At 42.2% G+C, this 27,904-nt stretch overlaps 1 protein-coding gene across 2 annotated transcripts in view; it reads right to left on the bottom strand.

Moving 5' to 3' along the window:
• Positions 1-27,904, bottom strand: part of TAFA3 (TAFA chemokine like family member 3) — a 100,429-nt gene that overhangs the window by 12,712 nt on the left and 59,813 nt on the right. For both annotated transcript variants that reach the window (XM_081195215.1, XM_081195216.1), the window contains exon 4: positions 4,812-4,961. In XM_081195215.1, coding sequence (XP_081051341.1) covers positions 4,812-4,961 — 150 coding nt within the window. The remainder of the gene's footprint in view (positions 1-4,811; positions 4,962-27,904) is intronic.

A 27,904-nucleotide genomic window follows, 5' to 3' on the forward strand; every position in this document is an offset into this window, starting at 1 on the left:
ATATAGCACCAGTCAACCCTGTGCCCATATTCACTGGTGGAGGTTGTGAGCGCCAGGCCAGGGGAAGGGAGAGGCAATGACCTCCTCTCACACTCATCTATGCAGAGTGTGTTAATTCACATAATGGGCTATGTAAAGGCCAAGTTAACAGAAAATTCAGTAAGAACACCAGGATGACTGCCAAACGAACACCAGAAAATGCAATGCAAGCAAAAGTTTATGCTATAACTAAGAAACTATAAACAAGTATGGAGCATGTTTTTGTTATTGTTTAAAAAAAGTTTTAAAACTGCAGTGCGAAAAGAATAAAACCAGGTTTAGAATCAAGCAAGAGCATACTGCAGTGCAACGTTAAGGAGAACAGTGCTTCAGAATAATATGCCTAAATTTCTTGTTGAAGTCCATGAGTCTGAGTCTTTAAATTTGTAGTACAGTGTACTGTATTTACTGCACAATATGCTTCCTTTTGTAAACTTATAAAAATGCTTGATAAACATTTGAGAAAGCTTTTGAATGGTAAGTTCACCTTTTCAGCGATCAGAACCAATTCTCCCCTGCTCATCATAACCACAGAATAACAAACTTATTTCTTACTGCAAGCAAACAAACATGCTTCTTTTTTTGCTGGCTGTGTAGAGAACACAACTGAAACTGAAAAGCAGAGCAAAGTCCAAGGGGTGGAGTCTAACTGTGGCCCACAATACAAGATACAGTACTAATAATTGACTCTTCTGTGGTCATGTTACACTAGAGACTGTTTTTTTCAAGATAGGGTGATGGTGTGATAGGATGATTGTTTTAACGAAAAGTCCACCTTTAGCCAGGGAAAGTCTTGAGTGAGCAGGGTTGTTTTGGGGGTGGGGGGTTGGGGCTGGCCAAGGGTGAAGTTTGTTGCTAACCCAAGCTAGACTTCAACTTCCAACCTAGAACTTGTATTGCTGACAGCTTTCACCTAAGCAGCTAAAATGATTCTGATCATTCCCAGAAGTAATAGCTCAACCAATGGTTTGAAGGATGAGGTGACTGGGAGATATGAACCGTATTTTATATTGTATTAGAAATCTTTTTCTGCTTTCTTAGCACTTTTAATTGCTGAGGTATGTAGAGCACCCATAAGAACTTTATGTCTGGGCTGCAACCGATGCGGGCACGATAATTTCTGTGAAATTCCAGTGGATAATTTCAGGGAAACTGCTTTGTTCACAAAATAAGAAGCACCTTTGTGAGGCTGCTTGGGGATGCAGCCTTTCATGGGAATTGTATCCTGTGTTTTTTAAGTAGTTTCTTGGCATCATGTACAAATCCATTTGCACCAGCCAAGCTGCCAAGCCGATCAATAATGCACCAGCAGAGGCTTCCAGCCACTTCAGATAGATCCAGAATGACACAGCTCAATAAAATATAGATGGGGGTGGGTGGGTTAGTGCTTTGCACAGGTGATTAGATGGCATGTTCTTATTCATGCTGGTAGCACTTACACTGCAGAAACAGGCTTTTCTAAGTAAAATAAAAATAAAAATAAATCAACAATAGACCTTAGAACCAGTCTTGGTTACTTGGTTAATGACTAAAAAATAAAATAAAGGAAACAGAGCTCTGTAAAGTGAGCCCCTTTCAGAGTTAAACTAAGGAACATTCATACAAGAGCATTACCGTATTTTTCGCCCTATAGGACGCACTTTTTCCCCTCCAAAAATGAAGGGGAAATGTGTGTGCGTCCTATGGGGCGAATGCAGGCTTTCGCTGAAGCCTGGAGAGCGAGAGGCGTTGGTGCACACCGACACCTCTCGCTCTCCAGGAAGCTATCCGTAAGCCTTGCGCGCCCGGGGGGAGTTCCCCCGGGTGTGCAAGGCTTGCAGGCGGCAGCCTGCAGTGCGGAGCACGGGGCGCCCTCCGGAGGACACCCCGTGCTTCGCACAGGTGTCGGCAAGCCTTGCGCACCTGGGGGATCTCCCCCCCGGGAGCGCAAGGCTTGTGGGCGGCAGCCTGCAGCGCGGAGCACGGGGCGCCCTTTGGAGGACACCCCGTGCTTCGCGCAGGTGTCCACAAGCACTGCGCGCCCGGGGGGACTCCCCCCGGGTGCACACGGCTTGCGGGCGGCAGCCAGCAGCGTGGAGCACAGGGCGCCCTTCGGAGGATGTCTCGTGCTTTGCACAGGTGTCTGCAAGCCTTGCGCGCCTGGGGGAACTCCCCCCGAGTGCGCACGGCTTGCAAGCGGCAGCCTGCAGCACGGAGCACGGGGCGCCCTTCGGAGGACGCCCCGTGCTTCAAGCAGGTGTCGGCAAGCCTTGCGCACTGAGGGGAACTCCCCCCGGGAGCGCAAGGCTTGCAGGTGGCAGCCTGCAGCGCGGAGCACGCGGCGCCCTCCGGAGGATGCCCCGTGCTTTATGCAGGTGTCCGCAAGCCTTGCGCGCCCGGGGGAACTCCCCCGGGTGCACACAGCTTGCGGGCGGCAGCCTGCAGCGCGGAGCACGGGGGCCCTCCAGAGGACGCCCCGTGCTTCGCGCAGGTGTCCGCAGCCTGGTGCCTGGCACGTGGGGCGCCCTGAAGCAGAGCGCCCCTCGCGCCGGGCAGACATCGGCCAGCCCCACAAGCTCGGGGGACAGCGGGGAGGCGCAGCGCCGCCATCCCACTGTTCCCCGACCTGGTTTTGGGGGGGAAATAAAGGAAAAAAATTCCCCTTTATTTCCCCCCCAAAAAAGTAGGTGCATCCTATGGGACGGAGCGTCCTATGGGACGAAAAATACGGTAAATATTGGTTCGGAGTCTGAAACTGAGCAAATCAACCCACAAGTCATTTATCTCTAAGTAGTCTTACTAAAATCTCTGATTTATCTTTCTGAATAAGTATGGAACCTTCGTGTTGAGGGGTGAAATGCAAAATAAATAAATTGACAACAGTGCCACATTTAACCAATTAACCGAGCCGCAGTTATGTTAAAAACCTTTGGAGCTACAGAATTCTGAAATACCACCCAGTGGTTCCTTCTGTGCCACGTCCCCTACCTATCATATATGCTGGAGTTCCATGATCTGTATTCTCCAGCAATGTAGGCCCTGTTTTGCGAGGGAGAAGGGAAGAAGAAGAGCACTTGAAATTATAATTATATACCAATTTCCTTTATTTTTTTAAAAAGCATTTTGGATATAAGAGTAAGGATCTATGGGACCCATGGGACGGCTGTCTATAGCCTACTGTACTAGTGACAAAAATGATGGGAAAGGTCAGTCTTGTTGACTTCTATCCCGCATGTGACTCCCTTCCCTTTAGCAGCAAAAGTGTTGGTGGTCTCGGTTTTCCAGGAAGAGCAGGAGTCTCAGTTTTCTAGGACGAGCATGTCTGGCCAATGCCAATATCCATCGCAGTCAAAAATAGAGGTGGTCCACTAATCTAGAATTTCACAAGTACTGAATCCCAAATCAGTTACCTAACAATGAATTATCCTGAGAAGTTTAAAGAATGGTTGCAAAGATATGCCTGAAAACACATCGCTCCAAGAAGGTCCCCATGTGTAGCCAGTGGATAGAGCCTTAGATCTGGATGAGGCAAACTGAGTTCAAAACCCAAGTTGTGCCCTCTTGACTGCTGTACCCAGACTGTGAAAATGAAACAACTAACGAGTTACTTCAAGGGGACATTTTTGAGAGTGAATGAATTCCAAATCCTAGCAAACAGTAATGATGGGCTCTATGATTCTGTTCCCCTGGGACAGCATACATAGTTCCCCATGTTCTACCAGTCTGCCTTCAGTCTCTGCTCTTCCAATGGTGTTGTGGCTTTTGTTACTAGTTCAAAACCATGAGGGGGGAATGGCAGCTTTAATAGGGAGAAGCCAACTCCAGATGTGAAGAGTAAAGAAGGAGCATGAAAGAAAAGCGCCTTTGGAGATGGTGTAGTGGTCAGTGTCTCAAGCTGGGACCTGGGAGAACAGGGTTCAAATGCTAACTCACCCATGAAGCTCTCTAGGTGACCTTAAGCCAGTCACTGTCTCTCAGCCTAGCCTACCACACAGGGGTGTGGTGAGGACAAAAGGGAAAGGGAGAGAACCATGCATGCCACATTAAGCTCCTTGAAGGGAACGTAGAATCATTAAGTGGGTTTTGCGCTCCTTTTTGCACCAAAAATGTTCACTGAAGAACATGCAGCTCAGCCCAAGACCTCAACCATTTTGATGTGTTAGGTTGCAATCCTAACAATGTGTACTCAGAAGTAAGTCCCACTGAAGTGGGTCATGATTGCTGTGTTAGCCTTAACTATCTCTCTCTGCCCCTAAGTGGTGCCTGCACCCCATACAGATGGTTTGGTGCTGGCACAAATTCAAAACCGGGGTATGAAATTGGAGTGCCACTTAGGCAGTACTGCTGACTACTGTACAAAGTGATTTGAAGCTGTGCAAACCTGGATTGACATGGCTTGCTTGGTGACGATGGCTGAATTACTAACTTCTTGATCCTGAAGATATTTACATTTATTTGAATGTGACTTTATTCAAAGTGAATCAAGCTGTCGGGGCCAGTTTCTCAAATGCACATCCATCAGCTGTCAAATGATAATAATAAATTCTACCCATTTGAAAAGTGTGTTGTGCTTTCATAAAGAACCCGGTAAGAGCAGGAGATTATTTCTGATTGCAGCTAAATATACAGCTGATTTTGCTTAAACTACGAAGCCAGAAGTATCCAATGTAAATCTCCCAGCAGGCACACCTAACTAGAATTAAGGCTCCAGAGCTAGGGGTGGAACTCTTAATCGATTCAACAGCAATTTCCAAACGCAAATGCACACTTTACAGAGAGAGCTGCTCACTTACCGTCTACACATGAAGGAGCAGCGTGCGTCGTCCCAGCCACCTGACCTGGAAAGCAGGAACATTTCACTGTTTGTGAGCGCTCCTCAATCTTGTTCTTATTGCAGCACCTGTGAGCAGCGATGACTTCGCATGTGCCAGGCTCTATGTGCACTGCAAGGAAGAAAGGCACAGCAAATTACAAAGGGATGTGGTAGTCAAAGGGGATTGTGTGTTTGTGTTACAGCAGCAGCAAATGGGCCATACAATGCTGAACATATGGTGATACATTCTAGAGGAATGATCAGGCCACAGAGTACAAAATGCCAAGCTGGACCCGTCCTGTCTATTCAAAGATGCTACTGTATACAAGATCCAAGGAAAAGGTTGTCATTTCTCAGCAACAAGTTAGAAGCAGTACAGAAATCTAATTGCACCGTTCACAGATTGCCACTGGACAGCTGGAGCTCTGTTGACTCTGAAAGAACAGCTGGCACTTGCAATAATAATAATCAAAAAATCCAGGCAAGGTAAAATGTACTCAAGGGAGATAACTTGTTAGGATGTGTATAAAATTTTTAATTCTAAAGGTGGAACCCATGCCCATTAAAAGACCTCTCTGCAAAAGGTTTTGATTGGAAAGAACTCATTTGTATGATGCCCTTGACATAATTTCTAGATTGTATCTAGCTGCATGTATCTAATGTGTTACAAACCACAAAAATGTACACACCCATTCCAGATGGGTCACATCTTGTAGATTAGAAGTGGGGAACCACGTATATTTGAAACACCACTGAAAAAGCATGCAAACACCCTCCTCCACCCCTGCGCTGCCCTTCTTTGTGGCCCTTTGGTGACATTTTAGGGCAACTTCTATGTTCAGCATGATGTGTGTGTATAGCTGCACACATATCAGGTGTGCCTAAAATGGCTGCTGCCTACAGTGACTAGACATAGTGGCTATGTTATGCCTCTACTGTCAAGCAGCATGTCTCTGAATGCCAGAGAATCAACTGTGGAAGAGTGCTGTCGCACTTGGATCCTGTTTTGGGCATCCGGATGACCACTGTGAGAAGAGGATGCTTGTCTAGGTGGGCCTTTGGCCTCATCCAGCAGCCTCTTCTTATGTTCTAATGACTTCTCGATGTTGGAGTCCAACTAGTTAAGGAAGCCTGGCTGGATGAGAGGAACTAGCACACACCATTCACTCACCAACAAAGCTACCCCATTCTTGTCATACATTCCTGTTCCTTTCATTCCAAAATCCATTTTAAGACAACAGTTTATTAGACCAACCTACGTATCAGAAAACTGTGTTCACACTTTCAGGTTCTCCAAAACCTTTCAACAAGCTCAGTCAGGGAAAGCCAACACTGTGCCTTTCATATGCTGTCGGACTACAGTTCACATCTTCCCTGGCTATTGTGTCATGCTGGCTAGGCCTGCTGGGAGTTGTAATCCAACAACAGCTGGAAAGTCACCACACTTAACACTCCTAGGTTAGATGGTAAAATAGGCAAGCAAAGGAAAGGAAAAACCTGGCAGGTAGTGAAGCCATGGATACAGAGTGGACTATGGCAGCAGACATTCAAGGAAAGCTTTGTGAGATGCTGATCAGGTTGTACCTAAGTTGCTGGGCAGAAGCAGCTGGCAGGGCAGGGTAGCACTGCAGAAACAGTCTCCCAGTAGCAACATCACTGCCTCATACCAGGAGCAATGGCAAGATGGGAATGCTAGATTGGCTCTGCTAGTGCACCCACCAGTGGAATGTGGAAGGATGTAGAAGACATTCAAATAGGTCTCCCATAGGTTCCATGTATGTTGCACTTAGGCCTGCTGGGTAGTAGCTACTGGCGGAGCAAGGTGGTGCTGAGGGTTGTGGCATCACTTAGCAGGAAGGGTAGGGCAGGACAATAGCCAGGTTGGGCAATGCAGATGCACTAGTGTGTCCATGCCACCCTGAACTCAGTGCCACCCTGTCCTTCCGCCCCTCCATCCTGGTAAGTGGCATTGATCCCTCTGCTAGGAGGCTGTTGCAAGGTGCTGCTCTGCCCTTCCAGCCACTTCTGCTCATGGTAAGAAGGGAAAGCAATGGCTGAAACCTTATCTTCAGGAATAGAAAATCCAGCTGTTACCCAGGCATGTCTCCAACCTTAGGCAAAAGACACAGGCTCTTTGGTAGGTAGGAAACAAGACAAAAGAGACGTCAGGCCATTTCTGTGTTAACAGAGCTGGAGGTAAAATTTAGGCAGTGTGCAAGGTTTTTTTTGAAAAAGATTAATGGAAGCTAAATCAAGTAGTTTGACCTAGCAGCTTCAGGAAATGTTCCATTGTTTAAAAATCCTTTTTTGAGATGGATGACTAAAACAGGATCCTGTACTGTATTATATCTAGCAGTGTATTTATTTTCCTTATAATGCATCACATCAGTGGTTCATAGATGTCATGCATGTTGACCCAAGACCCTCGGCTCAGGTCAATACGTCATTTCTGGCAGGTACCAAGACTGCTCTGAAGCTCATGATTTTGCACTTTGCCCTACTAAATTTTTGCTGTGCAGTTCATGAATCATCCAATACATTATGTATACTTTCCCAATTCTCAGCTGAATTGACTGTTCTCTCCATCTAATTGCCATTTCATTGACACATTCTTCCTTTTCTCACTAAAGTTGTCAACAAACATACCAAACAAAACAGTCTTGGGACTGACTTTGGAAATTCAACTGGGAACCCTTTCTTCAGCTCAAAGATTTGCCTTTTATTACCATCAGAGAGTCTTTCATTTGAGCAGTTGCTTTTCTATCTCACAATACAGATATCATTCAAGGGCTATCTGTTCCCTTTTAAGTAGTAATTTCTCTCACAATATGGTATCCAACATTTTGTAAAGGTGCAAATACGTTGTATTTAACTGTATTTCACTTGCCTCAGAAAGAGAGATTGCTTAGATGTAACTGCCTTTGAGTAGTTATTTGCATAAAAGAAGCAGCTATCTTTTTGGAATTTGTGGCCATATCTGGAAATTCAAAAAATCGATGCACAAAATGGCTGCTGTTGGGGCCTGGCTAGTCACAAATGACAAGTAACTTGCCCAAGAGACAAAGTGCAAGGCAGAGCTTAGGGCATGAGCCTTTGCACATAAAACCACTCATTTGATCCTACAGTGGTGGGATCTTTAAAAAACAGATACATTGGGCTCATCCATACTGCTGTTTAACGTGAACAGTAAGCTTTCTGTACCTCCACTGATTCTCTGTTGTCCATATGATGTTCTGCTCCAAATTACTGCCTTCCCAACTCTTCCCCCTCCCTCAGTCTGGACTTTCTTATACTTGGGATACTCTGAAAGTGAGAGAGTATGAGAAAATCTAGATTGAGGGAAGGGGAAGTGTGGGTTGGCTGTGTTTTGGAAGACAACATCATATGGACAACAGAGAATTAACAGATGTACAGGAAGATTACTATCCACATTAAACAACAGGATCAGTGAGCTCAATATTACATCTCCTTTGACATTTTCTTCCAATGTTCAAACATTATGTAAATGAACTAAGCAAACAAAGAATGAGTGAGTCAAATCAGTTCCTTAACTGTCCAAAGACTATTGTTCACATGAGAAAGAAAGGGGGGGGGTTAGTTAAGGGAGAGGTTGAACAGAGCAGCCCATAGCTCAACTCCAATCCTCCAACTATTATTTGAGAATTAGAGATGGAGAAATATGTCAATTTCCCAGTTTCCCAATCTTAAATTAAGTTCTCCAAATTTCCACAGCAATTTGGATTCTTTTTTTAAAAAAATTCACCCTCTTGAAAATTCATCTGCATTTTAGCACTCCTTTCTTCTAATGAACACTTTTTTTTGTATGCAGTTTTAACTATTATACACATTTTTGCACAGAATAATGCACGCACGCACACACACAATTCAATCCACATTTTCCCCTAAAAGTGCAAACAAAATCAAAACTGTTTCTCATGCCTAGTCTAAATTGATGACAATTCTTTTCAGTCAGCTTCATGGTGCAATGATCAGTTGCAATTCCCTCCATAGTTTCACCAATCTTCGCAACACCACACCACAAAACCCTCAAATGACAAGACATACCATTTTGAAAAACCATGCCTTTTAGTGACTTCCATACAATTTCATATAATTCCCTGGAGCACCCATTCAGTTAGAGCCTTTCCCAACATTCATAATTAAACAAATCCAAGGGGTCATTGCTTATTCAAATTACACACTACAACTCATTAACCACGGAGAAAGGAGTATGGGGTTGGTTACTCTGTAACATGGTGCTTTGCTGTCTATACTTCCACTAAAGCCCATTTTCTTTTGCATACTCAAGCTTTCATTAAAACTGAATTATGACGCTATTTAAAAGAGTGAGTCAAATTTATGGTCAGGAATGTTATTACTAAATACTTCCAGGATAGGTAATTGTGTAATTATGATGGGCAGAAATGAAAGTGATGGTTCATTAGTAGAAAACGTCCATGAAATAATAATAAATAAAGCTAAATGGAAATGGTAGTAATGCAGAGCCTTCATTGGCTCTCAGCCAAGGGCTTCCCTGGGCTTGCACATTTCAAACACTGGCTGACACTTGTAATGGGATATTCTTTAACCCTTGCAAGCTAATGGGGCTGACATGGAGCCCGACAGCTTCCTGAAATACTTGTAGGACTCCTTAAACAAACCAGAGACACTTTATGTTAGGGATGGAGAACCTGTGGCCCTCCAGATGTTGCTGGACTCCAAGCCCCGTTCACCATGGCCAGTGTTGAGGGATGAAAGAAGGTAATGAGGTCAATGCAGTGCACTGTGCCATCCTCTCTGCTGCCTAGCCCCTTTCCCTTCTAGGAAGCTGCATCAATGCCGGTGATGGGAGGTTAGGTAAGCACTGGTGTTGTAGACCACAACCAAGCCTATCAATCTAACAATTTAAAAATACATAGGAAGCTGCATTACACTGAGTCACACAACTGGTCTATCTAGCTCAGTATTGTCAACACTGGTGGGCAGTGGCCTCCAGAGTCTGAGACAGGGGCCATTTCCAGTGCTACCTAGAGTTGTCATAGATTAAACCTGGGGCCTTCTGTTTGCAAGTTGTGTTTGCAGAGAAGGCCCCTGTTTGTCCTCAAAATCAAGGAGTTCTGGGCCTTCCCCAAATCAGTTTGTTTACTATACCAGTTGGATGCTTCCTTGTAAGGCACTCTGTATATGCTGCTGCTTATCAGCCTTATATAATCTAATAAGTAGCATGTTGGGGTGCAAGGTGCAATACTGCAGGAGGGACTTTCAGTAAACTCTCAAACTTCTGAAGTGTTACACTCCCTCCTCAAGAACACAGTCCTAAGCGGTTAAAAGAAGGAGATTGCAAATGCCATCAAAGCAATCTTGTCCGAAGTTGTTAATGAAGGAGATTCTGTGCCATTGTGCAATAGGTACAAAGGAAATACCTTTTATAGACTTGGTAGCCCCATTCTGTATTAAAGCTAAAGCCAGACAATTGTTCAGCCTCTCATCAGCAATGATTACGTGCACCTTCCAACCTATTTTCTTCCTGCACTCTCTGCTGCCCACTGGCTGATCAGTGAAGAAGATAAATGCATCCAATTTCCCCACCTCATTCCCCTGCAGACTTTGGGGGAAAGCTCTTCAGAGGCTCCTTTGGAATATTTGGGGCCATTGTTCAGATGACGGACAAGTTTGGCTGAAAAGTTCTGTTCATTCTCTCAAACTACCTCTATTTTCTGAGTCACTTTGTACTTTTTGGAAATGTCCTTCCTGCTAGTTAATTTTAACTTTTACATCTTTGATTCTCCTTTTCCACAGCATTCTTCAGGAAGTACATCAATGGGTCATATTACCGGTACAACCTAGTTTGAGGTTAAAAGAAGTAAGCCCATTTGCCTAGTCCAACATTTATCTAACCCTTGTGTCTAATGTGCCTTCCCCAAGTTCATGAGTTTTAGCTAGAGGGCTGCCAGCCAATCTGCTTTTGAGACAATGCAGTCTGTTGCTTTCATTAATTAATTGACTAGAATATAATTTACAAGCTATTTTTAGCACTTCCATCGCTTGGCACTTTACAAAGTAGCATAAGCAATAGACGAGTCCTTGCCTAGAAGAGCTTGCAATCTCAATTTAGTAAATTGATAGAAGATGAAGGCAACTAAAGGAGATGAAGGAAGATCCTAAGGATAACAAGAGATTGATAAAGATATTTCAAAGTGAGCCTTTATAGCACCATTGGATATTGAGAGCTTGGACCCAAGAATCCTAGGCCTTAAGCAAATACCTACTTCACAGGTAAGGATTGCAAAGCCAGAAAATAAGTGTGCAGGGAATGGCTGTCTATTCTGCATGCTTCACTCACTCACTGGCTGGGATGCTTTTCTTCCTCCTGCTACTCAAACACACAGATGGCTGCATATTCCCAGTTAGGTGGCTATCATAGCTCTATGACAGCTACTAAGATCTGCATGCACACTCTTAAAGCAAAGTCTATCTAACACCCTTTAAACATGGTGAAGAGTTCCTACCCTGGATGGAGCTTCTCTGTCTATCTTGGAAGCTATTTTGCTTTCACTGGGTTCAAAATTTCCTTTCCTGTCCTTGTTATTTTTCAACTACAGCCTCTCTTCTCCATCATACAGTTAACTGTTATTCAGAAATAATAAAAAAAATGCAATCCATGCAAATAGCTAATCAGACAGAGCCTTGACTCATGGGGTTCTTCCTCTCCAATTACGGTTTTATGCTAGCATAAAAAACTTAAACCCATGCAAGATGGCGAATCCAGTTTGTCATAATCTCTCCTGCCTTCCACTGCTGTGTATATCATATTCCACATTGTTCTGGAAGGCTCCCCACATCCTAAGTAACAGCTGTTGGGAGGGGGGAGCAAAAATGGGGTGTTCCAACTTACATGAGTGTAATAATAATAATAATGATAATAGAGAAAAAACAAACAAACCCTGGATACAACCCATTATGACTCAGTATTGCTGCCAAGCTATTAGTTCTGTCCAGATCTTATCAGCAATGATTTTGAGGGGCAGATAAATCCAGGTTTGTAATTAACTAACAATTTATTTTAAGAATTTGCTCATTCTTCAAGCAAAATTGTCATTTTAAAAACTTTTCATAATACCCACTTAAAAGGCATTTCATGAGCAATTAAGCTGTACTTTTGACAAGCATTTAAAAATGAACGTTAAGAATGCTTTGAAATTAACAAGATCAAGTGAATGCTCTAAAGTGCAGTGCGATCTTTTATTAAAGATTAGAGACCAAAAAAAAAGAGTTGTGCATTTGTTCTGTTTTGCCCTACAAGAAGGTTTAACTACTCATGCCATTTCAAGAAACCTAGCAAGCTGCTTTTAAAGTGGTCAATTATTTAAGCATTTAATGAAAGGAGCAGCTTTTAGGAATACTTAGCACGTTAGAAATTAGGAGCATAGGGCTGTATTCAATTAATTTGCAGTGCTAGCAGGAGCCGGTGCGATAATGCCCACGAGCACAACAGGATACCCTCTCCTCCCCATCCCAAATCTGCTTTGGAGGGTGGAGCATGTAAAGAAAGGGGGCAGGCTTACACCTTTATTGCACAACTGACTGGCAAGGTAGGGCAGCTGAGTCTCCACTATCTGATAATCCCTACCACTAAATCCCTGTGAAGCCCTACAAACCTTCTCAGGGAAACAGAGGCATTTTGGCTCTAGTGGATCCAATCTGCCTCTTCTCCATTGCTGGAACACCCTGTTTCTGGGCCTTCATAGGCTACCACTGGTGAATAATCTAGCTGTGGTAGATCAATGGCCACAGAGCTTTCTGCAAGCATAGTGGGTGCTACTGAATGGATGTGTGCCCCCCACTGAAGCAGAGCAGCTCTCTGCTATTGGGCTCCTCCACCCCACTCTTACCACCTCCAGCTGGTAGATATGATGGTTAGGATTACTCTACAAATACCCCAGATGCATTTTTGGGGGGGTTTCTGATGCTGTTCATCATTTCAAAATACCTGCTTCTACTAAGATCATAAGAGATCTACTAGGGTGGCATTCAACTAAGTGTGACCCATTTAAATTAATCTAACTTAGTCTTTGTCAGGAGCAAGTCAGCAATAAATCACATGAAGTAAGTTAACTCTTTATTAGAATAAACTGGATCTGCTCAGGAGTGCCAGATCTAATGAGAAACTATTCTTCAATAGGTCTTGCTCCTCTGAGACAGTTCTAGAGACTGAAGGTCCTTGCCTTCTCACACCTACCTAAGGCTCCTCCTCTCCCAGGTCTTTCCCAATCAACCTGAGACTCCACCGTCATGTCTGCCTTTGCTCCTCCTGTTTCATACCTCTTTTGGTCCTGGGAGACTCATCTCTGCCTCTTGGCCTACCTCCTCTCTTCCTTCAGCTTCAGATTCTAGACTTCCCTCTGCCTCCCTCTGTCCCTGCTCATTAAACCCTGCTACCTCTTCAGTTTCTGACTCTTCCCCCTCCCGGCTTCTCCCTCTCCTCCCTCATCATTGTCCCACCACCATTCTTCTTTCCTTAGAGATTCCCCAGCTGGTGCCTTCTAATATTCCTCTGTGTCCAGCCAGTCCATGACAGTCTTGCTCATTAATTTCAGTGGGTGGCATCCAACTTATTAAATGTATGTGAGGAATGACTCCCACTTGCACGGCAGGACTCCCCCCTCCTCACCCTGAGTGTACCATTCCAAAATCTGCTTCAGGGTATTGGGGGGAAACTCAGAATTGATTGAGGGGGCCTGCAGGGTAGGATAGTGGGGGGAAGTTATTCTCGCAAAGTTCTACTTTGATTGCAACCCTCCTCTGAGTAAAACCTTGTTTAATGCCACCCTGTTTAGGTGAGCATGACCACTAAGAGGTGGGTGCCATTCCTGGTCATGTGAGAGAGCACAAAAGATTCATAAAACATCCCCCGCTTTTGAGATTGCAGCACTGTGCAGTCACTCTTTAATGCAGATTACATTAGCTTGTCTAGGAAAAGGCGTTTTGATGATGTGGAAACTCTTCCAGTCAGCCTACATGCCTCTATAATCTGCAGTTTGACAGCTGCTCAATTTAAATAAGCATCTGGGATTAGACTATTTGATGCCTTTCCTCTTCCAGCGTGCTAATTATTTACTAATACAGCAGCAAGGAGCATTTGATATTGGAGGTGGTGCCTTAGTAGTTTCTGTTGTCACCATGAATTTAAGTCACCAAGGATGTAGGTATTCAGGACTCCCCAACGTCAGAATGTGGAATCGCAGATCTGATTGCACCTTGATATTAAAAGTTCCATATATATATATTCTATTTATTTTAAACATCTCTAACCTATGTTAAGAGTTAACACTGTAGTCTGAGAGGTAGCTTACAGCATTCATTTAAAACAAAAACATCATTAAAAATCAACATTAAAACATAGCAAAACACAGCCATAAGACTCACATAAAATATAATAACTTCAACCCAGCTGCAGGAACAACAGCACAATTCAGTTAATAAAAGCCTGATTTTGTGATTTACGTTATGATTATTATTAATTTTTTTCTACTGATGTTTTTGCTTTTGTTTGATTACAGTAGGTATGTGGGGTTATTGTAATGTATTGTTCTTTTATAGTTTATGTTATGCTTATACTCTCTTAAAATGTTGCAAGTCAGTTAGAAATTCCTTATGTTAGTACTTGGCTGATACACTGAATAAATAACAACAGATGCCACAAAATGCAGAGATTAAAATAATAGTTTTCACCTGGTATATAAATGGCAAGTGTGGAAACAGATGATAAATTAAGGAGAAGGTGTTCCACAATGGGAAATTTGACTTTCCTCTTTAAAAAATGGTTCCAGGGAACTATTCTAGAAAATGTGCATTTTCACAAATATCACTGAAAGCATTGTTTTGCCCAGAACATGTCACTTCTAAATGTAGTGTACAGTATAAGCAAGGCAGTAGGAAGCTATTTTAAAATCATATATACCAACTCCTCGATGTACGTTTTCCATTTTCAATAGGAGGAAAATGAAAAATCCAATTTAAAGCACCGCATGTGCAAATAGCCTAATTCATTAACTAACAATTCAAAATGCAGTTTTGAAATGTGACCCTAACTGAAAGCACGCCTCGTGAATGGAGGGGTGTTCACTGAAGATCTCAATGTTGTAACCACCTTGGTGCATTCTGTTAATTCTGGTGCTGTTTCAGACCTTTCTGTGAAACGGCATCTTACATTTTAGTCACAGCTTGATAATCCACCAGGTGACTTTTTTCAGCGACAGTAGGATAATTGCAGGATGGGATGGGGCAGGGGGAGGCAGGGTAGAGAATAGCCTTGTTCTGGCGGAGAGAGCTGTTTAATGTGTCTTATAGCTCAGTTGGCTAGTGGATGGTTTTGATAATGCCAAGGTTGCAGGTTCAGCTGCATATTCCTGCATTGCAGGGGGCTGGACTAAATGATTCTCCAACTCTAGGATTCTATGAAATGAGGCAAGATTGAATGTATTGCCCTCAGCTGTACTTGAGGGACGAGTCCAACAGATTCCACATGAAAAATGCTTATATCCCTGTGGAGATGGCAGTACTGAATCGGTGGCGCATGCCCTTCTGGCTTGCACTCTTTATAAAAACTCGAGGAATGAGATTATCACCCCTCTTTTATTGTCCATTCCGGGTTGCCCAACCACCACCACAGAGTCCTTTATCCTGGCAGATCAAGATGAGCAGGTGACAGCAAAGGCTGCAAGGTTTTTAGCTGGGGTAGAATAAGATCCACTATTTGACTATTGATTCAAAACCTTAAAACGTATTTTACATAATTGACTTTTTATTTCTATTCTTTGTATATTGTATTGTTGTTTTATTGCTATGACCTATGGCTGACGCAAATGAAAATTCATTCATTCATTCATTCAGATAGTCAAAAGTGTTGGTGTTTTTATATAAAAAACACCCCAAGACAAAAATCTCCCAATAATATTTATTTGTTTGTTTGTTTGTTTGTTTGTTTGTTTGTTTGTTTGTCTGTCTGCTTGCTTGCTTGCTTGCTTGCTTGCTTATTTGAAAGAATTTTATCCCACTCTTCCATCAAGAAGGGTTCTAGATTGGCTGGCAGCAATCAAGAATGAGACAAAGAGGAAGTGGATTAAAAGACAGTTAGCATGAATGGGAAGAAGAGGACAATTGCAAAGGCTGAAGATGGTGGTGGGAACTAGGGTATTTCTCAAATATTTTGAAACAGTTCCCTATGAAAGTCTGAGCATAACTGATGCTTAATATTATCTGTTTCTGGGAAGGGCCCTAAAGCATCAGCAGTAAAGCATCTTCTTTATACACAAAGGGTCCTAGTTTTGACACACACACCCTCCCACTTTTCCAGGTAAGGCTGGGAATTGTCTCCAACCAGAAACCCTGGAGATCTGCTGGCAGTCAGAGTAGACAATACTGAGCTAGATGGAACAGTGGTATAAGGCAGCTCTATGTTTCATTCTGTGGTGGGTTTGAGCCCCATGTTGGGCAAACATTTCCTGCATTACAGAGGGTTGGATGCGATGACACTCGTGGTCCTTTCCAACTCTACGATTTTTTTATTCTATAATGATATAGTATATATATCCACACTAGTTTATTCCAAGCTGCCCCTCAATTCATGGACCTTTGTGCATTTTCCTCTGTATTCATGTGTGTTGCTTCTTGTTCCGAACTTGAAGGATGTATTATGTTTAATAATGCTAAGTGTGTGTGCAGTTGCTCCCATATGCAAGCCAAATCATTTTTATTCAATGTGATAAGAGGGAAGAGAATACTGTGGTGTCTTTGCAGGTTCAGTAAGTGGGGTGTATGCAAGATTAAAACTTAATCTCTCTCCTCTTCCCTCAAATGAAAATGAACTGAATGAATAGGCAAAGTGGTGAATGGGTGTTGTGTCCATATTCAGGGTTTTCTCCCCTAAGTATAAAAGAAAGAAAAAATCCCGTGACAAGGAAGGTGGTGATTGTGAGGTCATGTGCTGATTGACTGATAATTTAGTTTAAAGACAAAGGAAATAGGCTTCAAGGCAAGTGGCAAAGATCGGGGTCAATGCACTTGTTCAGACCTAAGAAAGACTTAGGAAGCTTAGTGCTTCTTTAACAAGCTGCTTACTTTCATGCTGATCAGGAATCAATTATGAGAAAGTGCTGACTTCATTGGCTCCTTCCTCTATATTTCATTGGCAAGATTGCCCAGAAATTAGCTGATACCAGATATACAGAGTGCTATCCAACATTAGTCATGCTCAGAGTAGATCCACTGAAATCAATAGGTCTACTCAGAGCATCATCCACAAGATTCTACATGTGAATTTATAACCATTTCCGGCCATGATTTGGAGTGGATTTCTGATTTTGGTGTAAAGGACAACTAATGACCATGGTTTGCTAATATGCACATAATGACAATCTATGGTTAGTACTAAACAACAACCAAATTGAAAGAGAAGATGTGCACAAATGCAGATCATGAGCTGGAGGATCATCTTACTTAAGCGAGGCAAAACAATCATATAAATAATATTTAATCTTGTGTGCTGAAGGCCAGAAGATCCTACACACTGTTTTTTCAGTATTCATTTAATTTTATAAATGTTTCTAACCTGCCCTATATCAATCAATATCCAGGAAGGGTACACTTCTTAAAAGCAATAATTCAACATATGAAAGCTCAATAAAACCACCAATAATCAGCAATGAACTATAAGACAGCGAGCAGATCACAAAAACTGAGTGGCAATCAATGACTCTCAGCTGGCCCAATGCCCTGATCAGGCCTTAACCTGGCACCAAAATGAAGGCACATTGGGCAAGAGACAGGCCTCCAAGGGAAGAGAAGGGTTCTTACCTGTGTGTAAACTAGTATAAGCTACACCATCTCTTTTAGAAAACTCACAATCTGAGTACACAAACTAGCAGAACAATTTGGCTTAGTCCCAATAAATCTTCCACCTTTGGGGGGGTGGGCGGAATCTAACTCTGGCTCCCATCTATTGCCTCTGTGGAATCTCTTCGCAACATATATGTATTTGTTTTCATTTTCCCCTGTCTTGCCTTGATTGTATACTCCCTTAAAAAAAAGGAGCAGTAAATTCAAGATTAAAAAGAAACAAACCAAGCCTCCCATCTGCCAACTATGGTTTTTTCAAAGTACAGTACAATCTATACGAGTCTTAAGAATATCTTTCCTTTGTAACTTCAGCCCTCCAGAACAAACACATGGGGGTGTAGAGACAAGTGGAAAGCCAGGTTTTTAGAAGGCACAGGGGAGCTGAGGAGGCTCCTTGTTTCCAAAAGTTGCAGAAAGTGACAAAAACAATGTCAGAGCCCTGATCATGGCAGCCCTCTCTCACCTGTTCACTTTATGCAGTTTTGTAAGCCTGAATATGGCTTCTCTGAATCTCTAATCTAAGAGCATATGTAAAGTTGAAACTACCCACTTCCCTTCAGAAAGCAGTTGGGGAAATGTTTCCCCACAGCAGAATCTCTCTCTATATATATGTTTGGCAAGTGTCATAAGCACAGCCTCTGCAAGTATTTATTTATTATCCTTCAACAAAGGATCACAGGGCAGTTTACAGTATAAAGACACAAAAATACATAGCCTAATGACAGACAGTTTATTTAGCCATAGATAATTTAATTAGCCAAGGCCTGGGTTAAGAAGAATGTTTTCCCCTGGTGCTTAAAGATATATAATGAAGGCACCAGGCAAGCTTCCTTTAGTGTAACTTGTAAGCATTATTGATATTATTATTATTTATCTATTTTCATAGCTACTCTGAGTGGCTATTCCCATCCCTAATCAGCTTCTGGAACTATATGAAGAAAGAGAACATCCATCCAAACACACAAAATAAGTTTATGGGTGAGTCTAATAGGTTACCAGCTGAAACACTGACCCTTGGGAGGCAATCCATGAGCTTGCATACCATAGTTCCATAAGGACAAACCACACAGGCCAGGAAAGTGTTCTTGGCCACCACACAAAGACCATTTAGAAGACTGTGGCTCTCTCTCTCTCTCCTCAATTCACAAATGAGCCTGCTAAATGCTGCTTGTCTCCTTTGCATCCTTCTATCAAGTTCTGCCAGCCTCTTACAGGTCTCAGTACAGTAAAGGATTCTGGCCAGCTTAGCTCAATTTGTTCCTTAGATCTGGCAACCAGGCTAGGAAGCAAAAAAGAGCTCGAGATAATAGCAGGTGCTCAGAGATGTGCAAAATGCTGAAGTCTCAGGTGCTCAATGAGCCAGAAAGAGCTTCAGAAATCCATGCAGGAACCACACAGCTGCCTCAGCAGAGCAGCTGCCCTGCAGAATGACAGTCAGAGACTGGTTATATGAGCGAGGTGGCTGGGTACCTAAGGCACACAGGGAAAAGAGCAACAACATACATATCCACTGAGAATAGCACCAGACTGCTTTTCAGAAAACCTAGGTTTTCTCCTAGATGGATACAATATGGTTCATATTTTTCAAATGTGACCAAATTTCCCATTTCCCATTTAGCAAAGATTATTCTGAATTCTGAGCCTATAATTTTTATTGCTTGCAGTCCTTTATCCTCTGCAAATTAACAAGCATACTCTCTGTTTTCCCATCCAACTCACACTTTTGTCGGGGGGGGGGAATAACACCTAATGCTGTTGTTACAGTTTTATTAAATTGACACAGCTCTTTAGGTGTAATCTTCCATTAATTCTGTAACAGTTCCTAATCCTGCTCTTATTTACTGATGAGTTAGATGCAGTATACAAATTTTGCTTTTACAAAACCCAACAACTTTAAGTGCTGTGCTGTATTCGAAGGCACATTCAATGCAAACTACAACTGCTTATCTCTGTTTTGCCTCTCACATTTTAGCCATGTTAAGTGGGTTCCAGCGGCAAACCGAAGCATTTTAGCTTTCCCAGACCTTTGGTTTGGAGGGGTATGAAACCCCTAATATTGTTTTCAGATATGGTAGGCCCTGTAATTGAATGAACTAAAGGATTTCGTTAAGTCTTTTTTGTGCTTTGGTATTGTATGGTTTTAATGCGTTGCATCCTACCCTGTGGCCTTTTGGTGGAAGGCAGGATACAAGCAATGAATATAAATGAAGAAAGAAATGGTTTATGAACCATGCATGAGCATCAGAGTTGAGCACTCCTCCATTGTATGATCCCACTTGGAGCTTCATGCCAAGCTTGTATTAAGTCTGAGTTAGTTTCCTGTTACATTCAAACCAGGGGACTCAGGCTAACACCCATTAACAAACCAGTATTATAAACCAGCATATCAGTGGAGAAGCTTCATAAACATGGGTTATGTGTTTATGATGATGAGAAACTTCATCTCTCACCTGGCCTTTGTGGGTTATTAAAGTTCTTTTGGAGCACATTCTTTCTCTTATTATGTTTACACAAGCAACACAATGGAGTCCATTTATCTTATGTTTTCCCCCTAAGTACCACTCAGCATGACGATGAAAATGGAGAAGAGTGGGTCTCTTTTTCTTTGATGGTCTGCTGCACAAGAATAACAACCCTCTCTCCCCTTACAAATTGACAGTCTCCAGATGGGCAGAGCGTGCTTGTCATTCATGTTCCACAAGCAGCTCAATCATGTTTGAGGCTCCTAAGTAAGTAGCCTGGGGGATGTGGACGACTGCCTCAGGGGTTGCTGGGAGCAGCCACCAAGTATTTTTTGAAGGGAGCAGTGCCTGAGGACAGTGGAGCATTAGCTGATTCTCAGGAGAAAAAGTGACTGAGAGTAGCAAGTTTATACCATCTCACTTCTGTTCCTGCAATTTTCTTTTTCCGTTCACACCCATTTTCATATTTGCTACTCTTTCAGGGGTTGTCTACTGGCAAGTGACCGGCAAAAACTAGAGAAGAAAACCAAAGCCTTGGTTTACTATGTGTGTGAGGCAACGCTTAGGAAGATCTTGGGAGGTATGCAATTAACATGCCCCATCTGCACAAGGATTTCCTCTTGTACAGCTGGACTTTCCTCCCCCCCCCCCCGCATGCTCTACACCCTCCTCAGGTCTGATTCGGAGTGCACTGACAGAGCATTCGCTTGGCACTACAGTGGTACCTCGAGTTGTGAACTTAATTCATTCTGGAGGTCCGTTCTTAACCCAAAACTGTTCTTAACCTGAGGCACATTTTCGCTAATGGGGCCTCCCGCTGCCACTGCCATGCGATTTTCGTTCTCATCCTGGGGCAAAGTTCTCAACCCGAGGTACTACTTCCGGGTTAGCGGAGTTTGTAACCCGAAGTGTTTGTAACCCGAGGTACCACTGCATATTGTAACCATGTTACAATGAAGTTTAGAGACTCGATCTGGGTAGCAAAAGATCAGACTTCCACACAATATTCAGGAGGCTGCTAAGGGCCATGAATTTCAAACAGCATCTTGGAAAAAGTAGAATGCGATGGAAACACATCTCATTAACTCCCAAAAATTACACTGGAGGACACACACCAATTCTGCCAATTTCCCATTTCCAGGCCTGCCTCCCTCCCTAAACCCTGAACCAAGGATTCTTTCCATACTCCAGAATGCAATTATTGAGACATCTAACCAACTACATCATGCTCAGAAATGACCCCTCACCACATTCCTAGCCACATGCCCGAGAACTCTTCAGTTCTTTCTTTCCCATCCTCTCCAGGGTACAGTCTTTTAAAAGAGGCTGTAAGAATGTACGGTATACAAATTTGCCAAGGTTAATACAGTTACATGGCCTGCTCTATGCTTACTCATGCAGCTGCAAACACTAGGGTTTGTTTTTGTTTTTTTACTAGCATTTATTTATTTATTTTAGCAGAGCTTTTTAGCCAAGACTCTTAGCCAGGCAAAGAATGGCAATCCTTCCCTTTCTCTTTTACTTTAAGATAGCAATGAAGAGCTTTTACACTTAGTGAAGTAAAAACTCCTTTGTTCAGGGGCTCTTCAAGAGGCTCTAGCAGGCTTTTAATTTGGCAGTAGAGAATGAATTAGATTTTTATCATGTTGAGGCACCCTGACAACAAACATTTCCAAAAGATGTCAGAAATATAACTCTACCATTGAAATCATTTTTTTTTTAAGAATGCATCTATTTTGTTTCCGAATCCCACAAATTAAAGCTAATGAAAACTCCTTAGAACTGATCTTCCCGTCTCCTTGGCAGACAAATTCTGAACAGCAGGAGAAGTTTGGGGTATAGAAAGGCTTTGGTCAGTATGCAGTTAACACACAGTTTTAGAATCCCACTGGGATGGTAAAATCTATGTCTGGCAAGTAGGGACTTCACTTTAAAGAAGACTTTGCTTTGCTAACAGATTAGCAGGGCTTGAATAAATTTAGCAGTATAAAAGGAAGTGGAGATAATCAGTAAGAAGGACAGAACTTGGTAACTTAGAATACACGGAAGAGAGAGAGAAAAGAAAGGACATCAGAGTAGGAGAAGAAGGGAAGTCCTTAGGTGTTTTGTGTTGTGTTCCTTATTTGGTCGTGGTTGGGTTTGCATTTTTCTCCTCTTAATCTTTACTTATTGTTTTCGAAGTCTATGTAAAAACACAAGCTAAAAAAGACTTTGCTTTTTAAAAAATAAATAAATCACAAAATAACTATCATGCTCAGTAAATGCAGTATCTCCAACTTTCCATGCTTACAGGAAAACCCAGCTGAGAACATCATGGCGCTTTCAGGACATGCCAGCACCCAGAAAGGCTGCAAAGTAAAGACTACTGGAGAGATGAATCGCGGAATGAAAGGAAAAAAACACAAACACAACTTGCCCACCTTGAAAGTAAGGTGAACACGATAAAAACATTGCATTCCACCCAGCAGAAATGCACCAGAATTTCCCCTCCCCTTCGAAATCTTTTCAAACGCAATTTCTAAAATGAATGAACGTTCATGAAAATTCATGAAGAACAAATGAACCTACAGAAATGAATGGGAGAAATAAATGAAAATCTATCCTTTCCTTTGTCGTAGGAAACTAACAAGAGTCAGTGCATTGCTGCACATATATCCCAAGCTGTGAACCTGCTCTAGCAGTGGAAGAGCAGTCTTCTTCCAGCCGTGCTGAATGTCCAAGTGTGTAGAAGTCTGTTTGGACTAAATTTGAAATTTGTTAGTCCATCCCCATAAGAAGAGTGTGCAGGATCAGGCCAATGTTCTCACAATGGCCACCCAGATATCCGTGGGAAGCCCTCAGGCAGGCCCTGAGCACTCTCCTGTGGTTTCCAGCAATTAATATTCAGAATCATTACTGTGGTCAACTAGGGGGACAGAGCTAGTAGCCACTGATAGGCTGATTCTCCATGAATTTGTCTAATTCTCTTTTAAAATCATCCATGTTTGTGGCCATCACTGCCTCATGTAGGAGTGAGTTCCATAGTTTAACGATGTACTATGTGAAACTAATCCTTCACTGACTTCTGGCGCTGGTTGCTACCACGCAGGAATCTGACTAAAATGAGTTATTGTTGTGTGCTTTATCCAAGCGGTAATGACACAGAACACATACAGGATTTATTTTTATTTTTTTTGCTTTTGCAGGGAGCAGGAACAGAGAGAGAGAGAGAGAAATTGTTTCAATTTTGTACAATTGCACATGTTCAACCCAATAATTTAACTGGATGGCTTGTTTTTGTATTGTTTTTTAAAGTGCAGTTGAATTTAGCTAAGTAAAGTTGGTTTTCTCTTATCCTTAATAGTGCACGCAGTTCAACAAATTCAGCCACACACACAAAATCAATAATGAAAAACAAAACACACACACAAATCAAATTGGACAGATATATATCTGTGCAGATGTCCATGGCTGTTTTAAATGGGGAAGTATACTGACCTATAACCTAGCCAACTATAAGAGTGGCTGGGGAAACCCAGCCAGATGGGCGGGGTATAAATAATAATAATATATTATTATTATTATTATTATTATTATTATTATTATTATTATTATTATTATTAGCAAAGAAAATATTATAATACAGTGCAGAGCTTCTAAATACCAGTTTCAGAAAACCACAGAAGGGGAAGAGTGCTCTTCTGCTCAAGACCTGCTTGCAAGCTTCCTACAGACATCGGGTTGACCCCTGTGAAAAAAACAATGCTGGACTAGAAGATGGGCCATTGGTCTGATCCAGCAAGCTCTTCTTATGTTCTTATATAATGACAGGTGCATAGCCCCACCCTTGTATCAAAGTCGGTGCAAGGGGTGAGGTGGGAAGATAAAGACCTGGCCCATTGGGTCAAAAGGGTTCCACACTCCTGATTTTGGATAAACAACTTGTTAACTAAGTCCAGGATGAACCAATGACTCTCCTAGCCACACAGGGAGGCCCAAAGGGGTGAGTGCTGGGAAATTTGGCAGGAACCCAACAGTGGCTGAAATAGCTAGAGCTAGAAACCTTGACATTTCCCATTCCCACATTGCACCATTATAGAACTAAATTCTTAAGAGCTTTGATACAGCTCTGCACTTAAAGCATATAAAGCATTCCACAAATAACACAACGTGTCAGCCATGATACTTTACAATTGTATGATTCTTCCCCAATGAATGAAATATGGAGGGATAGGCCAAAGTCTTCCATAAGTTAAGATGGAAGACTTAAGTAGTAACTTTCCTAGCAGTACCTGCTGCAAATCTGAAGGTCTGAAAATAGTAGCTGACAGGAACAAAAAATAAACTGTCAGTCATAACAACTTAAGGTTAAGATTAGCTGAACTGTGCATTTCCTCACTTTTTAGCGCTTAAGCTGAAGAGGGCTTTTAACCTCAAACAGCTTAGTGTAACTGAATCCGAAGTTTCTCTTGAAAGTTTCTGCATATAGTGACTTAACTTTTGATGAAGATGGCACAGAAAGGCTCCATTTGCAGACATCTTATCTCTCCCCCACCTCCACTTAATAAGGGAGGCAGAGGAGTATGAAATGACTCGATAATGAAAGGTTAGAGTGACACTCAAAGGTAAAGGGTGTATGATAAAACTTATGAGATATCATAACACAGATTATTTTCCCCATAAATCTACTCAAACAAACAGTTGTCAATGTGAACATCAGGAGAGTAACTGTGAACAATGAGATAGAAAGCCATTCCTATGGTTTAACTAACTGTGGCTAATTAAAGTGATAATGAAGGCTTCTTGTGGCTTTGTAGGAGAGGGGGTACATGTATCCAAGAATTACTGTGGCTTGTTCACATTGGACTAAACCGTGGTTTAGCAAATGTTAGTGTGACATACCTCAATCCTCAAGCTATCTTCAACTTCCAGCAAGAGCCCTTATTTTCTTTTCCTTGACCCAAGGAAATTACTGTCCCTATTTTTGCTTTCTGGGGAGGCCTTGTTAAAATGTTAATGCATGCTGTTCAATCTATGATCTTAGGGTCAGCTCCCTCCCCATCCCTTAAAACGGAGGGAATCACTGCTCCAATCCCCAAAGCACCACCTGGGTCCACCTGCCAAGATTGGTTGGAGAGATATTAACAGTGGGGGGGCAACCTCTGTCTAAGTAGCACTGCAGGGGCAGGATACCTTGCCCAAGGGCCCCTCAAACTTGTTGCCAGGCTTGGGGATTGAGATCAAGTGAATGGTAGATTCAGTATAAATGAGTACAGTTGTACTTTGGATCCTGAACGCCTTGGGTGCCAAATAAATCGGCTCCTCAACAATCAAAACCCGGAAGTGAGTGTTCCAGTTTTCAAACAATTTTCAGAAGCCAAACAACTGGCACTGCTTCCAATTGGCTGCAGGACGCACCCAATTGGAAGCCGTGCTTTGGTTTCCGAATGTTTTGGAAGTCAGAGTTAATAGTTATCTGTTCTATTGTTAGTTGGTGTGTTGAGTTCATCAACCTTTGCAATAACTGTTATTGACTAAAAATGACAAATATCTGTGCTGCTGAATGCATTTTTATTATTCTGTACCTAAATATTATCCTTGAAAATAAATATAAATATACAAAAAAATGCATAAAGTCTCTGTCTGGAGGAAAAGACAACTCTAGTCTAAATCCATTTATCTCAAGGCACTTTAGAAACATGGAAGAGAAAACAATTTGGGTTGGGAGCTGAAACTAACTGTGTCTAACATCAGAAGGGATGTTGCTAACCCCAACATGTTTTCTCGGTAGTAACATTTTGCTGAGAGAGTTTCACAGGGAAAATAGCTGTTTGCTTTACAATAATCATTGTTATGATTTGAACTCACTCTTTTCGATTATTAAGATTTATTTTAAAAGCTCCAAAAACACATGGCTGTTATTAAATTACTAAGAAGTTCAATGAACAACTTGTAAAGAAAGAAAAACAATGTTACAAATCAAATTTCAATACACAATGAGATGAGAATTTCTCATTTACAATTCGTAATTTTGTTGGAATTTCTACTATTTTTAAGTGTGTCATAGCAGACAGGTAAGATGATATTTGAATCTCAGGATGAAATGAATATCTTCCCATCTGATTCTTTTCACTTATTTAGCATGCATGTGAAGAAACAAACTTTGAGGGAAATTTATACTGGTGGGGGAAAGTATGCATCCTTCAGAGAGAAAAAAGAAGGAAAGAATTAACTATGGTTCTTGAAACTAAAGGAAATTACTGCTGCTCTTGAGAGAGAGAGAAGGCAGCACTTTTTTTTTAAGGTCTATATGAGTAACAATGTGGAAAACAATAAGATAGATAGATAGATAGATAGATAGATAGATAGATAGATAGATAGATGATAGATAGATAGATAGATAGATAGATAGATAGATAGATAGATAGATAGATTCTTTATTGTCATTACACTAGTGCAACATTGCACAAGTGCAACGAAATTGGATGCCATCCCTTAAAAACAGTAAAAACAAAACAACAACAACAACCAAACAAACCACCTTCCAACCACACCCACACCCACCCCCAAAAACTCCCAGATCTCACTATCGAGTTACAGCATTCAAAAAGGCCACAGCTCTTGGATAGAAACTGTTTTTCAGTCTATTTGTCCTTGACTTGATGTTTCTATACCTCCTGCCAGAAGGCAGTAGTGCAAACAGACTGTATCCCGGGTGAGATGGATCCTGCAGGATATTGTTTGCTTTCCTAAGGCAACGGGAACCGTACAGTTCTTCCAAAGGTGGGAGAGGGTGACCAATAATCCTTTGGGCTGTGGTTATGACCTTCTGGAGCACCTTCCTCTCTCTAGCTGTACAACTGGAGAACCAAGCACAAATACAGTATGTGAGAATGCTCTCTATGGAGCCTCGGTAGAAGGACACCAGCAGTCTCTCACTCAGATTGTTCTTTTTTAAAAGTCTGAGGAAATAAATTCTCTGCTGGGCCTTCTTCACCAGAGCAGTGGTATTTGCGCTCCAAGTCATGCCCTGATCCATAGTCACTCCCAAAAACCTGAATTCCGCCACCCTCTCCACCCGTTCCCCGTTGATATACAAGGGCTGAATGTCCGCCTTTTTTTTTCCTGTAATCCACCACCAATTCCTTGGTCTTAGCCGTATTAAGAGCCAGATTGTTCTCTCCACACCAAACACAGAGCCGCTCCACCTCGTCCCGATAGGCGGACTCATCCCCTCCTGAAATGAGCCCCACCACCATAGTATCATCAGCAAACTTGATGATTTTGTTGCTGGAGTAGATGGCTGTACAGTCATACGTATAGAGAGCATAGAGCAGGGGACTCAACACGCAACCCTGTGGTGAGCCGGTGTTAAGGCTAAGGGCTGTGGACACATGTGACCCTACTCTAACCCTCTGAGAACGTTCTGACAAAAAATCCAAAACCCAGAGACAGGTGGAGTTGGGGAGTCCAATCGTCTCTAGCTTGGACACCAGTCTATGGGGGAGGATAGTGTTAAAAGCAGAGCTAAAATCCACAAACAATAAGCCTCTTTCCATATTGTACTTCTTTTGGTAAGTCTGCAAAGGGTCCATCATCAGTGACAACACAGGCACTAGCCAATAGGTGCACATCGCCATGTCAGTAATACTTGTACTTTATGGTGGGGGATTTCTGAAGATTGCAGGAACCTTCTCATTCTGTTAAACTAAGTGGTCGTAAACAGCTATTTTGT

Source organism: Podarcis bocagei (assembly GCF_964188305.1).
Source record: "Podarcis bocagei genome assembly, chromosome: 5".
NCBI lineage: Eukaryota > Metazoa > Chordata > Lepidosauria > Squamata > Lacertidae > Podarcis > Podarcis bocagei.